Here is a 20,302-nt window from a genome sequence, read left to right as displayed (position 1 = left end):
GAAGGTGGTAAGAAAGTGCTCCGTATTTTGCACAGAAAGAACAAGATCTTTGAGGTTGATCAATATGTAGAAAACATGGATGCATTCTATGCAAAGGTTAAGTATGCTCTTCAGTGGTCTCAAGAGAAGCAAAAGAAAGTAACTGATCGCCATAGATATGCTTTGCAATTTGTAGAGGACAATGATGTGTTGTGCTTTGAAAAGGCAATTTTGAAAAAGATGAAAGGTAGAGAGAGATTTTATCCAAAGCTAAGTATGAGATATTATGAAGGTGTTGAAGAGAACAAAGGATGTTGCTTATAGGTTGGAATTGCCTCCGCATTGATGGACGCACAATGCCTTTCATGTGAGCTTGTTGAGGCCTTTTCATGGTGATATGCCTAAGGATGTATTTGTTGAAATTCAAATAGAGTTTCAAGAGGTGCATGAGATTTTGGTACTTATGCAAATTTTAACACATAAAGAGAGAAAGATCAGAGATAAAGTTTCTAGAAGGTATTTGGTGAAGTTTTAGAACTATTTGCCAATGGATGCTAAGTGGATGAAAGAGAATGACTTGGTAGATCATCCTCAATTGTTGTAACTTTACCTCAGAGGCTTTTCAATTAGAGCTGATTTTGGATCAGGCTTAGTTAGGTTCAACTACCACTTAGTGCCACATTTTCTTACAAAATAATCTCTTACGTTACTTTCATTTGGATGTATTCAACATGCATCTAAGCTACAATGTCAACAATATATCTACCATGAGGTCACTATTCAGTATACACTACAATTGGTATGCACATGGATATGGTTTTCAGTGTAGCTTTGAAACTATACATTTGCATCGGTACACATTAGTTTGCATTAGTTTGTGATCATTAAAGATTGATTATTGATTGCTGGTCTTCATGGACGATCATCAATTTTCAATGGTATTTAGCTAGTTTTTTGAAGCTCTATATTTCATGGCAATTTTGATTTTTGTTGAACAACATGTTTTATGAAATTAAGAGGTCAACCATGATCTATGCTCAATTTATGCTTTGCTATGGATGTTTAGTCAAAATAGTTTAGATATGTTATAATGGAAAATGCATTCTATGGGTTTTTAGCAGTTGTATTTGATTCTTTATGAGTCTTACATTTTATTTATGCTAGTTGAAAATTTTCAGCAAGTGTTTAGCATTAGCATGGTTAAGCAGCAGTGGCCAATGTTGTTTTAGCTATGATGTCTTTTGGGAAATCCTAGTGCAATATGTTTCACTTTGGCACGTTGCAATGCAATCGAGGACGAATGCAAGGATTTCAAGGGGATAGTCTATCACGAGGATGTGAAATTTTATTGCTTTGCTTAGCATTTGATCAAAAAGTTAATCAAATGTGCTAACGTTTGTAAATGTATCTTGCATATGTGAGGTACATATCAATTATTTTAGTGTGGGATCTAAGACTTCGAGATATCAATTGGTGCCAAAGGCAAAAGTTGTAATTAGTAATGCCTAGCAGATACTAGGTGGTACAATGTGTCAGAACATGGCCTGGAACATTTAATTAGCCATTAGTATCAATGGTGATGTCGGGATCAAAAATAGGCTTGACATTGGCTTTAAGGCTCTAGTTGGGTCTCTATGCTCAACCAAAACACCCCATAACCTTGCGGTCAGGAGCATATGGAGGTTATACACACTGATCTAATTTATACATGCCTTTGTACCGTTTATAGTCTAACAAATCCCTTCCAACTCCTCATAGGGAGTACCCAAACAGATTGGTGTCTAGCACCTCGTAGTATATACACAAGGAGCACCCCTTGACTGATTGTTGCGATCCACTTTGGCTCTTCTACACCTCAGGGATTGGCCCCAAGATGCACCGTTCAAACATATAACGCATACAATACATAGTTCTCTCTTTATTAGTCTCCAAAGAAACGAACGTACTAACCTTACAGCTTCGGACTTCTCACACTCTCAACATGGGTTGACATTTAGGCAACCAAGTGCTATGCAATCCAAGAGTTGATACTCGTTTGATACCATGTGTATGAAATGCAATGTAAATGTGAATGTCCACAAGAGCACAAATAATTTATTTAATCAAGTTAGCAACATGGATGTGTACAATCAATTTTTTTCATGATTTCATACTACTAGCGTACTTGCGGCGCTGCATAGGGACAACACTGAGTATACTCGTGCTATTGAACCCTTTGACTTTTAAAATAAATGCATCCTATATGCGAAATGCAACGGATAAATCAGATTTAAAACCACAATTTGTACTTTTATGTCCCCCTCTCTCCCTACCATTTAATGTTACGCTTGCAATGATAGGTATAGAGAATATTTCCATGTCATTTTCTTATTCGAAAAGCAATAAATCATGCACTATAACATGAAAATGGAGCTAAGTTGAGGCTAAACCTCATGCCTTAGACCCGTCATACATCCACAAACATATTTGTAAATTTTTGGTGCATAAAAACTATTTTTTCCATTTAAAATCAACTTTTATTTTTCTTGATTTATTTATTAATAAATTGTTGTTATTTTTTGATTTTTTGATTCAACTTGGTTAAGATTATTGAGATTCATCATTATCTTTTATTTCAATTCATAAGAACATGATTTTTCCACTCGAAATGAAAAAACCTCTTATTTTTTAACTTAAATATTGCATTTCGGTCATTTAATTTTTAATAACGGCCATATTTAATTATGGGTTTTGCATATTATTACTTGTAGTCCTCAAAGACATGTCAAACAAGGCTTACATAAAATTTTATACCATATGGATTTCATTTGGACCATAAATTGTTAAAAACAAACAAATTTTCTTCATAAAATAGGCATATTGTTAAATTGCATGTTTCAGGTTACGGAAATTGAATGCGTGGACAGTCATTGGACCCATCATCAATCTCTGCATAGCACAGAACATCGATTCTCAGTATCCTCTTGATCTTGTAACAATCCGGTGCATGTCGGACAAGCATTTTTCATTCCGTTTTTCTTCTTGTTTCACCCGCATGAACGATCTCTTGGAAAAGAGAGAGAGAGAGAGAGAGAGAGAGAGAGAGAGAGAGAGAGAGAGAGAGAGAGAGAGAGAGAGATTAAATTTCCATCTCTATATTCGGGCAGCCATTCCTTGCGCAGAGACTGGCAAATCGGAGCGAAAAATTGAAGGATTATGTTGGTATGATCTATGTAGTGGCTTGTGTTACAATCCCAATTCATCGTCTCTATCAATTGCCATGGCATGAGGAGGCGTCGTTTCTTGCTTACACCGTTTTTTTTAAATGGTCCCTCCCCTTCCCCAATCGTTAAATTTTTGGGCCTTTTAGGCCCGCAAAGGCCCAAGATCATGCCCACTCAAACTTTGCTATTATTTTGACTTATCAAGTGCCCAATCTCTAGTTCCTTCTCCATTCGATGCTCAATTTCATGTTTGGTAAATTTTATGCGTCCGTCTTGAAGTCTTGAACGATCAGGAACTTTTTGCTTCGATCCAGTACTCGGAAAAATTATGAAAAATCCGCAACCACTGCGAGAGTCAATTTTTTGAAGTAATTTGAATTCTCATCTTCCACGGCTACTTAAAGTTGTTAGATCCATGTCTTTTGCTTCCGTCGAGCTTTCTTTTTCGCTTTGAATTTGCATCATTCGATACTTACCCGGCATTTTTTGGGTATTTAAATCTTGTATTGGCGACGATAAGATAGGGCGACTTAGCCTATTGAATCCACGAATTGATCTGCACATAAAACAACTATCAAGAGCATCAAGCTGCTACAAAGTAGAATACATAATAATGCACATAAACAGCTCTCACTCTACCCTCTGACAAAATCAAGGCATGAAACCCACAAGGGATAGGCCAAGTGTAATCTAATAGAGATCTAAAGCTAGTCGCTGACCAATTGCTCCAACTGAGACAAGCTGAAAAGAACTACCGAAGAAGTCATCCTTCGTGGTGGTCTAAACTACCTATCTACGTTAGGATAATTGGACGAAGAACTCCTACCAGGCAAGGGCTCGTAGTAATTGAAGAAGAACAAGGTATCGGACTCCGGTCCTATCTCGGTATTCAAGAATTTACCAAGCTCTTGCAAGGCGATACTAAATTCCTTTTCCCTTTTGCTCAAATCATCCTTATTTATTTATTTTGGCTAGGTATCACCCCTAGGATGACAAGGTATAGACTCGTCCCCAAGAACCTACCATGGCTTCATAAGGTGATGATTATTTGCTCTTTGATTTTTCTTTCATTTTATTTTTTTTTCTTTCGTTTAGGGATTAGAATCCCCTTTTACACACCTTCGTATACTATAGTCTTCAAATATATGCATTATTTCTTCTCTATTTTTTAATTTGGTGGGTTTTTCTAGTTGCTTCACAACTAACAGAAACTCTTAGAACCAACTTGCCTAGCAAGCTAGTAGAACATGATGACTTGGATTACCTTCTAAACTAGTTCTTAGAGTGCTTGACAATGTCTTCACAGGAGGCAGACAATTGCTTGAATCTCCCCAGACATACATAACCTAAACTTTGAGACTTCATGCATTCATCGCCAATTTCCAACAAAAGAAAGAAAAATCTCCACATACACATAACCATTCATCATAAGGGGAAAGAACTCATAAAGGAAGGAGATCACTTGGACTAGGTGACGAGATGTGTCGGCATAGCAAGAGGCTCGCTCCAAGCACTCTATCAGACTTGTTTGGTACAATACTAAAACAAGAAAACATTAGCTGCATCTGCACCAAATAGATAAATGGCTCTCTTGGACGCCTAATGTAATATGACATTTCACAACAAACGAGCTGGCCCTCCGCATTTGCACTAAACAGATACATGGCTCTCTTGGCCACCTAATGCAATATGACATTTCACAACAAACAATCTGGCTCTCTTGGCCTAAAGTAAAAACCCAATACAACTTATACACAATCCTTCTTGGAGTAGTATTAACATAAAACAAGAGTTCCATTTCAAAGAGAAAAAAGGGTTTCTAGCCCTAAACTAGATGCATCAGATTATGACCCACACCTCGTGCATATACAGTAAGAGGTGTATTATAAAATGTTGTTTGACCACTCTATGGGTCTAGAATAATAATGGTAAATCGGCCTTGGCTACTCTTTACATTACCCATACTAACCATTGCTTGCCATATAAAGTATGTTTTGATAAAAGTTCCCATAATCGATTAGGTCCTATCTCATTATCAATGGAGAGATCTAAACAAGGACCACAGTTGAAAAATAGATCTTCTTCATAAGTATAATTTGCTAATGAATTGGCAAACTGATTCCAATATCGTAAAACTAGTTGAAGAGACACTCTCTCAAACTTGTCAGTCAGGTTCATAGCAACACGGTAATACATATGAAGGATGGGATTCCGTACTGTATACATCCCATTCAATTGATTCAAAACCAATTGGAAATCCCCTTTTACTAGTAACTGGCGAAACCACCTTTCTTAGCAATATTCAATCCCACGATTAGGGCTTTTTATTCCACCATATTATTAGTAAATCTTGCCTCAAGGTAGGTAGCTAATTTCATCGTGATTCTACGTTGAGGATGTTGAGATGTTTGCAATCACACTTACTTCAGTCTCTTTAGATGGAGCAGTTAGAGCTCAAGACAAGAATCCCATAAGTACAATAGGAGGATGTGCTGCCTAGACTTTCCTATAAAGTATTGTACTTGGTTTCTTTCTTCAATGTAATGATAGTACTCTTTTCTTTCTAGTAAAGTGTTTGTGTCATTGTCCATACGCAAGATTGTGTTTATGAGTCCAAGTCTTAATCTTGGAACCTAATTCAGTTGGATGACAGTTGGTCTTGTCTTTATCTATGTCTTCATGAGTTTGGTCTTCATCTTTCAACCTCCATAACTTCCGCGTTGCCATATCCTAGATCCATGTTTCAACAGAGGATCTCCAATGACTATCCCAATACTCCTTTTCTTATCGGGACCCTTGGATGCTCCATCAAAATATAATGTGTATGTCCATAAACAGTTCACATATCTGGCCATCATTGGCTCATTTATTCGTAACTATGATAGTCAAAATTCAGCACATTCAGAGGATGAACCAAAGGCTCTATTTCATCTTTTTCATTAAATCCAATAAGGATACTCGTCAAGATCCTTAAGTAGCGATGGCAAAAGACTTTGATCTCCCAAAGAAATGTACCATCCTCTTGCTCAATCACTTTATAACCTTTGCTCCATCAAATAAGTCTTTCGTGATGATATCTCTGTTTCAAGTACGGGCCTTCAAAGTAGGGAATTAGCCGCTTCATCAACCGACTTTCAGCCTCTCTTGTAGGTTTCAAATCTGTGCAGCATTACCCTGCAAGACAGTTATCTCATCAGTATGTCTAAAGATAATAAGGTTTAACCTTATTTAGATTAACCTTGTTTTTAAACTCCACTCTTTGCAAATTTGCTAGTGATGTTGTGGACTTATTTTTTTGGATTCTAACTATTTTGTAGGGACCATTCACTTAGGCTCTAGTTTCTCGGGAAACAACTCCCTATGTGCATCATAATATAAAACCAATTGTCCTTTCTTAAAGGTATACTTCTTTGCATTTAAATCATGAACTTGCTTCATTTGACGGTTAGCTATCTCTTGATGTAACAAACTCTGCAATTTGAGGTCATTGAGGTGTGCTAAAGTCATAAAGCGCTCAAAGAGTGCATCTTCGCTCCCTAAAGAATGGTTAATTGCAAATCTTATAGTCAGTAACTCGATTTCTAGGGGTAGTGTGCACTCCTCACCATAAACTAACTTAAATGGGGTGTGGCCTGTAGCTCGCTTAAAGGTCGTATTATACGGCCACACTGCCACATATAGCTATCATGTCTTTTATATACATCACATCTCTTGACATATGCAAATGTATCGTGGAAAATGGACGGTCACTAATATCCGGCTCTTAAAGCTTTTTGTATAGTCAATCGTCCAACAAAATGTCCTCCGCAAGCAGAGGCATGACACTCTTCCAAGATAAACACAACCTCATAAGGCATAACACATCAGTGATAAACATCAATCCCCTGCCGATATAATGTTTTTGCAATCAAGGCAAATTTCAAAGCCTGTTGTTTAATTTTCCTTTTCTCAGCCTTTGACAAAGTTACTTCAATCCCTTCTGCAGATAGATAGTGCGTTATGACAGCATACAAAGATGGAATGGAAGCCGTATCAATTTTGAATAGATTCTCAAGGTTACTATCTTCAACCAAAATTTTCTTTAGCTTCTCGAAATCCACAACACATTCAACGATGCTCTGCAACTTTAGTAGCTTACTCTTGATTTCATAATCAAACTGATGCAAAGTGATTAACCACTTTGCTAGGGGGTCAGGCGACTACAACTTTTTCATCAATAGCCTCAATCTCTCTACCTTCGTATAAAATATCAAATTTTCATAGAGAATATAATACTTGAATTTCTTTGTTGCAAATACCATCCCAAGGCACAACTTCTCCATATAAGTATAATTAATCTTGGATATTCCCAATTTACGACTAGCAAATGCAATTGGATAATATCGCTTCTCCTCCCAAATCTGGGCTTAACAGCAGCTGATACTATGCATTGTGGTTGTTGAAAATATATAAAAGACCTCATCTCTTTTGGGTGCTTTTAAGACTAGCGCTTTCACTAGTTCCTACTTTACTCTTCAAAGGATACTTGACATGGGTTACTCTAAACAAATCGATAGTTAAAGGACAATAGATTTGTCAGTGGCAACGTCCTCTTTGCTAGTGCATTGATAAATTTTCGATAATATCCCATTGATGACAGAAAGATATGTACTTATTTAGGAGTATGTGGTGGACTCATAGCGACAATAATCTTTATCTTTTCAGGATCGGTCGCAATACCAATCAAGCTAACCACGCGGCCCAATAGCAATCCATAGGGTATTCCAAAGATGCACTTTCTTAGATTAAGAGCAATGCAAAACTGCTTGCAACACTCAAAAGATTTTCTTAGAATAACCAGTTGTCTCTTCCTTGTGGTGGCTGCTCCAAGATCATCAATAAAAAATTTCAACTCCTTCGGGGAAATATCACCAAAAGTCTTATCAGTTGTACGTTGCCAAGAACCCGCTGCATTGCATAACCCAAATACCATAACATGATATGCAAAGGTTTTGAACACGGTAATAAATGTTGTTTTCAACGTGTCTTTCTTTGCAAAAGTCATTTGGTTATATCCAACAAAGCAATCTATGAATGAATAGACATCTCTACTCGCCAACTGATCCAGAATCTGGTCAATAAATGACAGGAGATAGTAATCCTTGATTGTTTGTTTATTGAGCTCCCTAAAATCTACCCAAATCTGGACTTGATTATTATTCTTGCAATAGTCATTTGGTTATATCCAGCAAAGAAGTCTATGAATGAATAGATATCTCTACTTGCCCATTGATCCAGAATCTGGTCAATAAATGACAAGAGATAGTAATCCTTGATTGTTTGTTTATTGAGCTCCCTAAAATCTATGCAAAGTTGGATTTGATTATTATTCTTTTTCTTGATAACTATCATCGAACCCTACTCCGTGTGTTGTATAGGAAATAATAGACCAACCTTATACAATTTCTCTAGCATAATCCATCCCTTAGCTTGAAAGGCATATGCGTCACTTTTTGTCACACATGGCAGCTACCTTCCTTCAAGGGAATGGTATGCATAGCTAAGTTGGGAGGAATACCCCTCAACTCATCATAACTCCAGGCGAAGATGCCATGTAATTCTTGGATCAAGGACATGTAGTCCTTCCTTTCTTTCAGATTGAGCATAGACCTTCTTTAGCCTTTTGTCCTCTTGTACTGGCTCGCAAATTGGTCTCAGTGGTGTTAACACGCACAGCTTCGATAAGGTTGGTACCACTACGGCTAGGCAGCTCCTCTTTGGTAACTTTTCCTTGTTGCAATATTTCTTTTGGTCCTTCGTCTCGCTGAAGATTATTCCCTTGTGCTCGACGGTTTATTGGACTTGGCTGTTTACTCCCTTACTAAAAGGAACCGATCCTTCTTTTTGGACTTCCCACATATGTCACATTTGACATTAGGGCAGTTTCTCGGAAAGTGCTAACCGCCACACCACTTACGATTGAATCTTGATGGACCACCCTCTTCAAGGTATCAACTTTTTATTAAGTTTTACTCTCTTTAGGAAATTAACATCTACGGCTATTTGTTTGTACTGTTTCATTATCATTTTGACGTACTAGACTCGTGGTCGTAATCATCCACTTGCCATTCAGTTGGTCTAACTAGTTGGGATCGGCTGCTGCTGATTGATTGAAACGGCATTAGGATTTGTCATTTGGCTTCCATTATTTAGTAGAGCCATCTAACTAGCTATTGGCATAGTCACATTAGAGGGAGCTAGTAACATAGGCATACTTTGCATTATGCTTCCTCTTCCATTCAAATTGGTCATGGGTGTTCCTTGACTTTCACCAGTCAATATCAGATTATTTTCAAGCCCTAGACTCGAATTTAGGTTTACCCTAGAGGCATAGGTTGCTTGTAATCGCGACTCTACCTCTTCTACTCGTGTAATTGCAATATCAATGTCATCAAGAGCAACACTGCTCAATTGCACTTGGATATTAAAGTCCAGTCTATGCAAAAAGTATTGTAGTTGAACAACAGCTGGAATGGGAATATAAGTTTGCACTTTACGAAATACTTCTTTTAGTTTCTTGGCATATCCTCGAACATTCTCATGAGGTTTTTGATGTGTTACATTAAGAATACATAGCCAACACTAATCACCTTTTTCAAGGGCAAACTCTCTTCGGATGGTCACAAAACATCGATCAATTGTAGTTATGGTTCCAACTTTTAGGCTGTGATACCATATTGTCGCTCGTCCTTTCAAAGTCATATTAAAGAATATCATGAGATGTCTCTCATCTTGGATTCGATAGTTGAACATTAACTTTTGGAACTCATTAATGTGGAGCTTCGTATCTTCCTTTGCTAACCCATTCAAAATGGATGGAGGGAATCCTAAGGTTGGCAAGTCTGGCTTTCCTGTTGGGATTGCAATGGATTGCGCCATGATGACGACCAAGTCTTTGAACTATTGGAACTATTATCCCACTCAAAGTAGGTTGACCGATTAGGAGAGGGAAAGCACTAGAGCTTCCTTCTCCTCTTATAGAACTACTCCTAGAACTAGGGTTGCTAAGATCTCTCCCTTGTAGGGATATCAGACTACTCCGTTGAGGATAATATTTCCTAATAATTTCAGCCCATCGTCTAGCCCTTTCAACTCTCTCTTGCTTCTAGAGCTCGGCTTGATGGTTTTTTGAATCTATTTCATTGACTTTTGATATACACTAATCAGTTGGTCCCTATCGACCAAGATTTAAACACTGCCATGTATTAGCGGCTCCGAGCAAACGCAACACCTATCGGGACCAGAAATGGGCTCGACACTTGCTCTAAGGCTTTAGCCGGATCTCTATGCTCAACCAAAACACCCCACGGCCTTGCGGCCAGGAGTGTATGGAGGCTACACACCATAGTTACTTGGAACGGGGAACGGGAACGGGAACGGGGGGGGACGTCCAAGGTCGGGGAACGGGAACGAGGGGAACGGTATATGTCTTAAGTGCCCCAAATATGCCCTGCATGACCCAAACTGCCCCAAAGAATGTTCCTCTAATTGCCCCAATATCCGTCAATGCATGAAATTGACCCAAATGTGCCAACATTGACTTGATTACCCCCATAGCTCCAAATTGCCTTGAATTGCCCCAATTATCCCAATTTCCCTTGAAATTAGACAATATAAATGGATGAATACCTTGGAATTGAGGATCGGCTGAAATTTGATTCTGATTTGCAAGAGTTGATAATACATCAAATTTGAACTTTGCATGGACTCCTAATTAGATTGTGGGTTGTCTTGACACTTTGAATCTTCAACCCGAGAGAGAGAGAGAGAGAGAGAGAGAGAGAGAGAGAGAGAGAGAGAGAGAGAGAGAGAGAGAGAGAGAGAGATTAGTGTGTGCACATTAAACAATGGAGATGGGTGAATATGTGGTAGAAAGACTATGACCCAAGTTTAAAAAAAAAAAACAAGAAAAAATGTCAATTTTCAGTAAACAGGCTTGGAACGGCCGTTCCAAATAGGGAACGGCCGTTCCAAACAGTAGGGGGAACGGCAGGGAACGTTCCCTGGCCGTTTCACCTCCTTGGAGGGTTTGGAACGCATTAGGCCGTTCCTACAGGCCATTCCCTGTTTCTATGCTACACACACTCATTTAACTTATACATGCGTTTGTATTGTTTATAGTCCAACGAATCCCTTTCCAACTTCTCACAAGGAGTACCCAAACAGATAAGTGTCTAGCACCTCGTAGTACATACACAAGGAGCACCCCTCGATTGATTGCCGCAATCCACTTCGGCTCTCCTACACCTCAGGGATTGGCCCCAAGATGCGCCGTTCAAATATATAACGCATACGATACATAGTCCTCTCTTATTATCAATCGTTCCAGAAGATAGTTTGTATTCTCACTTTATTAGTCCCCAAAGAAACAAACGTACTAACTCTACAGTTTGGGACTTCTTACTCTTAACGTGGATCGACATTTAGGCAACCAAGTGCTATACAATCTATAAGTTGATACTTGTTTGATTCCATGTATATGGAATGCAATGCAAAGGTGAATGCTCACAAGTGCACAAACAATTTATTTAATCAAGTCAATAACGTGGATGTGCACGATCAATTTTTTCCATGATTTCATACTACTAGCGTACTGTGGCATTGCATAGGGACAACTCCGAGTATACTTGTGCTACGGAATCCTTTAACTTTTAAAATAAACGCATTCTATATGCCAAATGCTTGTCTTGATAGGTGTAGAGAATGTTTCCATGTCATTTTCTTGTTCGAAAAGTAATAAATCACACACTATAACATGGAAATGGAGCTAAGATGAGACTAAACATCATGCCTTAGATCCATCATACATCCACAAACATATTTGTAATGTTTTGGTGCATAAAAGCTATTTTTTTCCATCTAAAATTGATTTTATTTTTATTAATTTATTAATAAATTGCTGTCATTTTTTAATTTTTTGATTCATTCATCATTATCTTTTATTTCAATCTATAAGAACATGATTTTTCCACCCGAAATGAAAAAACCTCTTATTTTTTCACTTAAATATCACATTTTGGGCTTTTAATTATAAATAACAGTCACATTTAATTATGGGTTTTGATATTATTACTTGTAACCCTCAAAGACATGTCAAACAAGGCTCATACAAATTTTTATACCATATGCATTTCATTTGGACCATAAATTGTTAAAAACAAGTAAATTTCCTTCATAAAATAGACATCATTAAATTGCATGCTTGGAGTTACGAAAATTGAATGTGTGGACAGCCATTGGATCCGTCATCGATCTCTACATTGCATGGAATATCTATTCTTAGCATTCTCTAGATCTTGCAACAATCCAGTGCATACCAAACAAGCATTCTTCATCGTGTTCTTCTCCTTCTTTTACGCGCATGAATGATCTCATGGAGGAGAAAGAGAGAGAGGCGAGAGAAAGATTGAATTTCCATCTCAACATCCTGGCAGCCATTCCTCACATTGAGACCGGCGAATTGGAGCAAAATATTTAAGGATTATGTTGGTATGATTGGAGTAGTGGCTTGTGTTACGGCCCCAACCCCTCCTCTCCATCAATCACCATGGCATGAGGGGGTATCTTGCTCACGCCGTTTTTTTTAGACTGTCCCTCACCCCCTTCCCACCAAATCATTAAATTTTTGGGCCTTTTAGCCTTCCAAAGGCCCAAAGGCCATGCCCACTTAAACTTTGCCTTTATTTTGACCTATCAAGTGCCTAGCTTCCGGTTCCTCGGTCTCGTGCTCAATTTCGTGTTTGAAAAGTTTTTTGCATCCATCTTGAAGTCTTGGACGATTGAGAACTTGTCTTGCTTCGATCTGGCACCCAAAAAACTTATGAAAAATCTGCAACCACTGCGAGAGTCGGTCTTTTGAAGTTATTTGATTTTCCATCTTTCACAGCTACCTATCATTGTCGGATTTGCAGCTTCCGCTTCTATCAAGCTTCCATTTCCCCTTTAAATTTGCATTAATTGGCACTTATCCAACATTTTTTGGGTATTTAAATCCTACTCTCGGATGATACTATGGAATTGGCATCAATTAATTAATTAATGCTTGTTTCGGCCTAATGAGTGCTCAAGATCACTTGGTTGATAAATTAGCCTTGCCAATTCCATAGTTGGTTGGTTAGATTTTTTTTTTTGCACATAAATAATCATTAAATTGCTTTTCAAAATTTGTATTTTAAAAATTAATTTAATGGGCTGGATAATGTTGGAAATTTAGCTTAGAAGGGCTAGAACTTTGCAAAGCTTGCCTGTGCAAGTTTGGAAGTTGAAATGGCACTGAAGGGAGAAGAAAATATTGTTTTTGCATTTCGGAGCTGTTGGGAAGAGAGGTTTTGCTGCTGTCGTCTACTTTTGGGGCCATTTTTTAGTCAATGGAGAGCATTTTGGTGAACATGGTTGCATATTCTTGACCAATGGAAGTTGATGATCGTGGTTGATGCACTTTCTTTTAAAGATGGTAGCCGTTGATGCTCTTAGTTGTTTGAGAATCCATTTGGGGCTAGAAAACCAGATTTCACTAAATTCTCATGATAAATCTTTGAATTTTCTCTCTCTTCAGTAGCTACTCTCTTTCTCCAGTCATTTCTCAGCTTTACTCCAAGTTTGAGAGCAATCCAGCCATTGGAGGTGGAGACTTTGGATGAATCTCTACTATAAATCCTAATTTTATAGCAAAAATTAGGGTTTGATAGCCATCTTGGAAAGCATGCCCAAAGCTGAAATTTGTGTATTTTAGGAGGATTCAAGAGGTTGGCCAGCCAACATTAAATTAAGGCTAATCTATTCCCTAAGGAACACAAGTGAAGGTCAATCCCCTTGCAAAATCAAAGGTCAAATTGTTTTGAATGCTTGCTAGTCATTTATGACAACAAGAGGCACTTGGATTAGTGGAGGTTGAAGAGTCTCAGTTATGCTCCATCCATTTGCAATACAAGTTAAAGGAATATCACAAGGGGTGCCAAGTTTTGGGGCCAAGAGTTTGTCCAATGTCCAAGAACAAGTGGTAACATTTACATTTTCAGTTTATGTGAATTTTGTGCTTCTGTAATTGTGGTTAATTAGGTAATTACTTCCCTTTCCAAGGAGGAAGGCTAGTTTCACTAGCCCTCTCTCTCCTCGTTTGCCATGCCCTAGACTTCAGATTGTTGAAGTCACCTCCAACTATCTAGGAGTCTACCTTTGGCAACCCAGCCATAATCCCTATCCAAATGCCCATGCATGAGCAAACCTCCATGTGTGAATTCACATTAAGGATCCTAATGCACAAATCTCCAATGTCTAGCTGAGCCCATAAGACTCTCCCTTCAACAGTTACCCCATGGTCTTGCACATAGGATAGAAGACTCGGGCCAATGGAGGTGTATACTCCACCCCTGCCATGGGCGTCAATATTCCTGGTAGTTATGGGAACCATTGGGAAGAACCTTCTCCACCCTGTTGGCCTGGGAGTGGGTAAGCTTATGCTCCTATAGAAGAAGGATTTCAATACATCCAGCAAGGGATAGTTGTAGCCCCTGCCGAACTATCAGTTTCTTGGGACCTCACCCCACCATGGTGGAGGCTGTTCGCATTCCAACATGCTAGTTGTATGCTCAGGAGAAAACTCTAGGGTTTGTCAAACAGGTTCCTGTTTGTTTCTTTATTATGCTAATATTATGCCAAAGCATGTTTGGATTGTGAAGTACACCAGTAGAGAAGTATCAACATGAATCACATATTCATTATTAGATATGTTTTGCTCACGACTGATGTTTTTGGCAATGTTATTCTATGCCCTTGCCAGGATGGAGGAATCGTAGCAATTTCAGATGGTTCAAATGGTACTATCAATTCTGGCTCAGGTAATTATCTAGTAATGGCCGTGTTCCAGCTGACATATCACATGTTTTTGCTACAGAAATGTATAGAATTAGGCATACATCTACCAATAAATGTGCATTTTCAAGCTAGTTCCTGTACTGAAAAGCAAAAGGGTCTCAAAGAAACGTGAAACTAAAAAGTTCATTTGATGTATCTACTGTTTAATTGGACCAGATGTCAGGCAGCCAGTCAGTGCACTCATGATCACAATATGTTTGCAGTGTCTGTGAGCTGCAAGTTAGCATGTGTCGTTCTCAGCTGCACCTAAATTTTCTTTATATATGCAGGATATTTCAAGCCACCTGTGGAGGCTGGGCTAAAGAAACTACAGCAACAGATTTGTGTAACTGCTAAGGAGTGCTTGTCTAAGAAAAGGGCTAGAGCTAGAAAATAGTCTCTCGAAGTACACGTCAGAAGAATACAGCACAGGGATATAGATGAATTTATATAACTTGTTCAATACTTCAGAAAGTATTTTTGTAGCAGGTACATAGTCTGTAGCTTTTCTCTTGTGAATGTCTACTTCACATTATAGCTCTTAGAAAAGCAGAAATTACGCTGGTTAAAACTAGCAGCTACTTGAACTTCATCTTGTGTATTTTCATGAATATAGATATTTACCGCTTCTGTTGCGTACGTTTGGTCCTGCCAAAAAGTGAAGACAATGATCGAAAGTGATTCAGGTTAACCTTGATTAAGAGTTAAATGTCAACGTGGCTTGATTAGTAAGACAGATTAAATCTATTCTTAAACCTATTTGGCCCCTTGTGCTCACTTGGTCACTTGGGACACATTTTTCTCGTTTTGGGGGGTTTTCAAAGGGTAAATAGATCAGGTTGCATGTAATGATTACTTCCAGCAGTAACAGCTTTTCAGAGGCCATAATCACCTTATGAGGTGATTACAGAATGGGCTTATAATGAAGGTACTTCGGAATATGACTTGTAAATTTTTCATAGCTCAAGGTGAGTTTTGAGCTGTCTACACAGTTCCTGTGGGAAGCATGACGAATGGCTAGGACACTGAGCATCAAGGATCTTTGCAGACTTTGAGCATACATCTATCCTGACGCATCAAACTTGCACTTGTGTGGTGCTGGCTGCTCTACCACTAGAAAACATGGCTCGCCTCATCCCACTCTTCTCTATTTAGCCACAATCTCCAATCAACTCCGTGTATTTTTGCCCATTTTGTCTGGATGGTAGTACATTTGACTCAACAACTTGGTCTCAAACAACCAACCTCGTCTCTTTCTGCAGATCTGCAGCCTACCATTTCGCATGCCTATAATACCTATTGACCTATCCAAGCCTGTGCAGTCAAGGACTACATTCACATTCATCATCCACAACTTTCACCATGTATTGCGATTTTGTCCCATTAGTGTCCCGTCCAGTTTGCCAGCAACCTTTTCCTTTTTCCCATTTCACACATGACCTTAAATGGCACAAAATTATGTGTAGGGCCAAAGCCAAGGACATTTACTAAAATGGACAAAAGTGGAGCCACTTATTTAAGTGACCAAGTTTGGATATGTTCCTGATGTCCTGCATTGACTCAATGTATGGCTTACAGCTAGAGAAGCATAACCATTAACTCTCAAAATTTGGGTGTGATTTAACTCTCAAGGAGGAAGAAGTTAAGTTGATGGAGAGCCTTTGTGAAGAATGTCCAGAAAATTGTCCATCATAAGACAATGCATCAGCTTTAACTTTCGTCCAACATCCTCTCTTGCATAGAATGGTACAAAATCACAATGTGCTTTGTGAGCAAGCACCAAATTGTTAGCAATGTCAAGTCAGCTTTCGACTCTCAGTAGTATACTTGATGATATCCTCAAGGAAAACCACATCCAAGTCAATAAAAGGTTGTGTATAGGCTAGCTCATAGAGTTGATAATCTTGGGTGATTTGACCATAGCCTTGACCATAGCCAACAAAGTCATGAAGCTTGGACTTGTATCCAACTTTCCAATCTTCTCCCTTGGAACTTGTAGATAAGCATCATATATGAAGGCCTTGAAATGAGCAACTAACAAGCTACAGCCAAAAAAAGCCTTGTGGGGGCTTAAGACTTTGGACAACACTAGTAGGAGATCCATTTTGGATATGTATGGTGGGATATATGTGGTGGGTTCTATGTCCAACAAGTATCCATGATGTTGTGTATCCGATGGCATTTTGGAGTGGAGTGTTGATGTATTATTGAAGAATGATTTGAATTGTTAGGGACAAAACGAGAATATGGGGCTATGGCACGCTCTACGTTGGATTTTAGGGGAACCATTCATTTTGGGGTGAGGCGATTTCCATGGTGACCTTGATCCGCTCTCATTTTCATGACTATGAGTGGATTTTCTTTCTACCACACTGTTTAGAAATGCCTATGACCTGGCCTTCAAAAGGATTATCAAACATATTTTTAGATGTTGTTAAGAATGTAGCCTTGCCCAAAGATGGAGTGTGCGGCCACATAAACTCATGTGGATAAGCTAAATAGTAGCTATGTGGGCAACCTTTTGCAAGAAATGCTCCCTATGTTACTTGCCTCATATGCCACTGAAACGAGGTGCTACTGGACATACCCCAATATTTGGTAACCCCTCAACTAGATGCTAATGGTTAGCTTGATATGACGCAAGTGTCCATAATTGGCATATGCCAAAGAAAAGACATGTTTGGGGTTGTCCTTGTTGCAAAGGGTTGTGAGCATGTATAACCAACCCTCTTGTAAACCTATATAGATAAGCTCTCTAATTAGCCTCCTCTTCCACTCAAAACATATTTGATAGTGAAGATACTCAAGTCTATAGCTGTGCAATAACATCGACAAGGATATTGAACCCTAAATTTCAAACATAAAACACCCTACAAGTTTACCTATGGTCCCTCCCAAATTTCAAATATAAGGCACCTTAAAAGTTGAGCTAATGAGGTATGGTGGTTATGATGTTGTAAACTTGTCACCCATGGTGAAAAAACTCCCTCTCCAACAATTTGTTTCCTTCCCCTCCTCTTCCTTCCCTTCGCTTTGGGCTTTCCTTCCCTATTAGAACTTGCTATAAAGGCCTTGGTGATTATTCCATATCCACCATAAGGTTTTTGAATGTCAAACGTTTGCTCCAACATTGTCCAAGTCCTCTTATATACCTTCCCTTTCAATTCTTCATCAATTCTTACATATCCATCTAGTTGATGTGATCACTCATGGTACGAGAATTGGTAGGAGACTAATATTAGAAATTGTGTATATGGGACAGACACACACATTCAATTTGATAAGTTGGCAATAAAAGTTCATGTCACAAAAATTGTGTGTATAAGAATAGAGACATAACTAGTATGTCAACAATATCTTTGAATTTGTGACTGTGGCTTATGTTTCTAACACTAATTATTTTTGTTCTATATAATGCAGGTTGAAGAGTATGCTTATCATCCAACTATTTTTCCCTCTACGTTAGGTTATATATGGTCAATTGTACATGTGGCAACCAATCTTGTACTTCTAGTCCATGTGGTACAAGTTTACTACTAGTTACATGTGGCATATTGTGTAGGATGGTGCAAGCATGATGTAGTTACTTAAATCGTAGTCATAGCAAGTTGATACATGGTTGCACATACTGCATGGCACTATTACAATGCATGATGTCACCTCTATCATTGACTTCTACCTGTTAGCAACACATAGTAATTTGGACTATTTAGGCAATTGCAATTTGTTTTCCTTGTCATGTGTGCCAAAATGGTTGCACATCCATGAAACTTTGTAATACATTCTCTCCATTTGTGTGCCTCTCATTTTTTAGATGTTTTAGTGTCTCACAAAACTTGCTTGCTTCTCTTGATGTGTCTCTCTTAGCTTTTGAACTCGAGTCTATGACGAACCTTGCTATATCTAATAAAATATTTTGCTCATATGTCCTTGTAGTTGGCTCCACCTATACAATTAATTCAAAGAGCCAAAATATCATAGCATTTAACCTTTGTGTTACAACATCTTATGACAAAAAATTTATGCAACGCATAGCTATGTGGGCATTGGCTCCTGGCCTACCATTTATTCTTCATAAAGACATTAGAAGGTCCAAGCCCTCTAATGTAAACCATGGTGGTGCAAGTAATCCAAATTTGGGATGGGTTGTTGGGCACACTAAGTGAAAGTTTGGTAATTATTGCTACAATGTAGTTCATTATTCACAAATATTGATAACTAGATTATTTGATGCTACTTTAGAGTAGCGTATATAAGCCATTTCAAATGGAATTTAAATGATATGTAACGTTATGCCCATTTTTAGCACATTTTAATTTGTTGTGTCCAAGCCTCAGTGAGATGTATACAAGCTAGCTTGAGACCTAGCTATAATAAGAAACAAACTCAAATGTCAATTGAAACATCAAGGCAAAGGTAAGCTTGAGTTCTAGCTCAGAAGATATGACTGGAGCTTTTCAATGTGTCATTAGGGGAGTTTTGAGGTCTCGAAAATGCCTTTTAGGATGTGGAGAGAGAGTGCTCTAGACCAATAAGAGCAAAGCCTCCGTAACGGAACTTCTATTTAAAAAAATTAAAAAATTATTTTACAAAAATATATAAATATGATAATATTACGAATTTGTATTTTTATTATGTAATTTTAGTCTCTTATATTCGTGATTATGACGTCTTTTGCATTAATGGCATAAAGTCTTGGCTACTTTTATTTAATGATGTTTCTAGTTTAATGATAATGACTGATGTAATCGAAATTCAAATTGGTGAAAAACATAGCGCTCAGTTTTTTCCCTCCTTTCTTTTATTCCTCTATTGTTTTTCCCTCCGTTATGGTAGCCTAGTCCTCTCTCTCTCTCTCTCTCTCTCTCTCTCTCTCTCTCTCTCTCTCTCTCTCTCTCTCTCTCTCTCTGTGCATGTATCTCTCTCTTCTACCATGGATACAGAAATTCGACCTTCAACAAGGCATCCAAGCTCCCAAATCACATCCATATCAGTGTTTAACTCATTCCAAACTGATGGAAGATGGATTCCTACTATCATTAGCAAAGGTAGTTGGATCACCATGCAACAAGCAAAATGTGGAAAAAGGCAAAGACATGAGAGCTCGTTTATCTCTGCTTGGAAGGGCAGAATCCGAGATTTTAAGCTTGGAGCAAATAAGAATAGCATCAAAGAGGTACTAGTGCAACATGTGTTCATGCATAGAGAGCTGTGTTTGAAACCTGGAT

The 20,302-nt window shown here is 38.3% G+C and overlaps 1 protein-coding gene across 2 annotated transcripts in view; it reads left to right on the top strand.

Moving 5' to 3' along the window:
• Window positions 1–18,626, top strand: part of LOC148034973 (uncharacterized) — an 85,501-nt gene extending 66,875 nt beyond the window's left edge. The window contains exons 12-14 of one of the 2 annotated variants that reach the window (XR_015691137.1): window positions 15,001–15,058; window positions 15,365–15,563; window positions 18,495–18,626. Coding sequence is in view for 1 of the 2 variants with exons in the window: in XM_087679886.1 (XP_087536012.1) it covers window positions 15,001–15,058; window positions 15,365–15,471 (165 nt within the window). In the remaining variant the exon portion in view is untranslated. Of the gene's footprint in view, window positions 1–15,000; window positions 15,059–15,364; window positions 15,728–18,494 lie in introns of those variants that run through there. The other variant, XM_087679886.1, reaches the window with a different exon arrangement.
• The last annotated feature ends 1,676 nt before the right edge of the window (window positions 18,627–20,302 follow it).

This window comes from Lygodium microphyllum, chromosome 6 (assembly GCF_053477565.2).
Source record: "Lygodium microphyllum isolate KBCC chromosome 6, Lygodium_microphyllum_v1.1.10, whole genome shotgun sequence".
NCBI lineage: Eukaryota > Viridiplantae > Streptophyta > Polypodiopsida > Schizaeales > Lygodiaceae > Lygodium > Lygodium microphyllum.
Note: the sequence above shows the minus strand (reverse complement) of the source record. Positions and strands in the feature narration are given on the sequence as shown.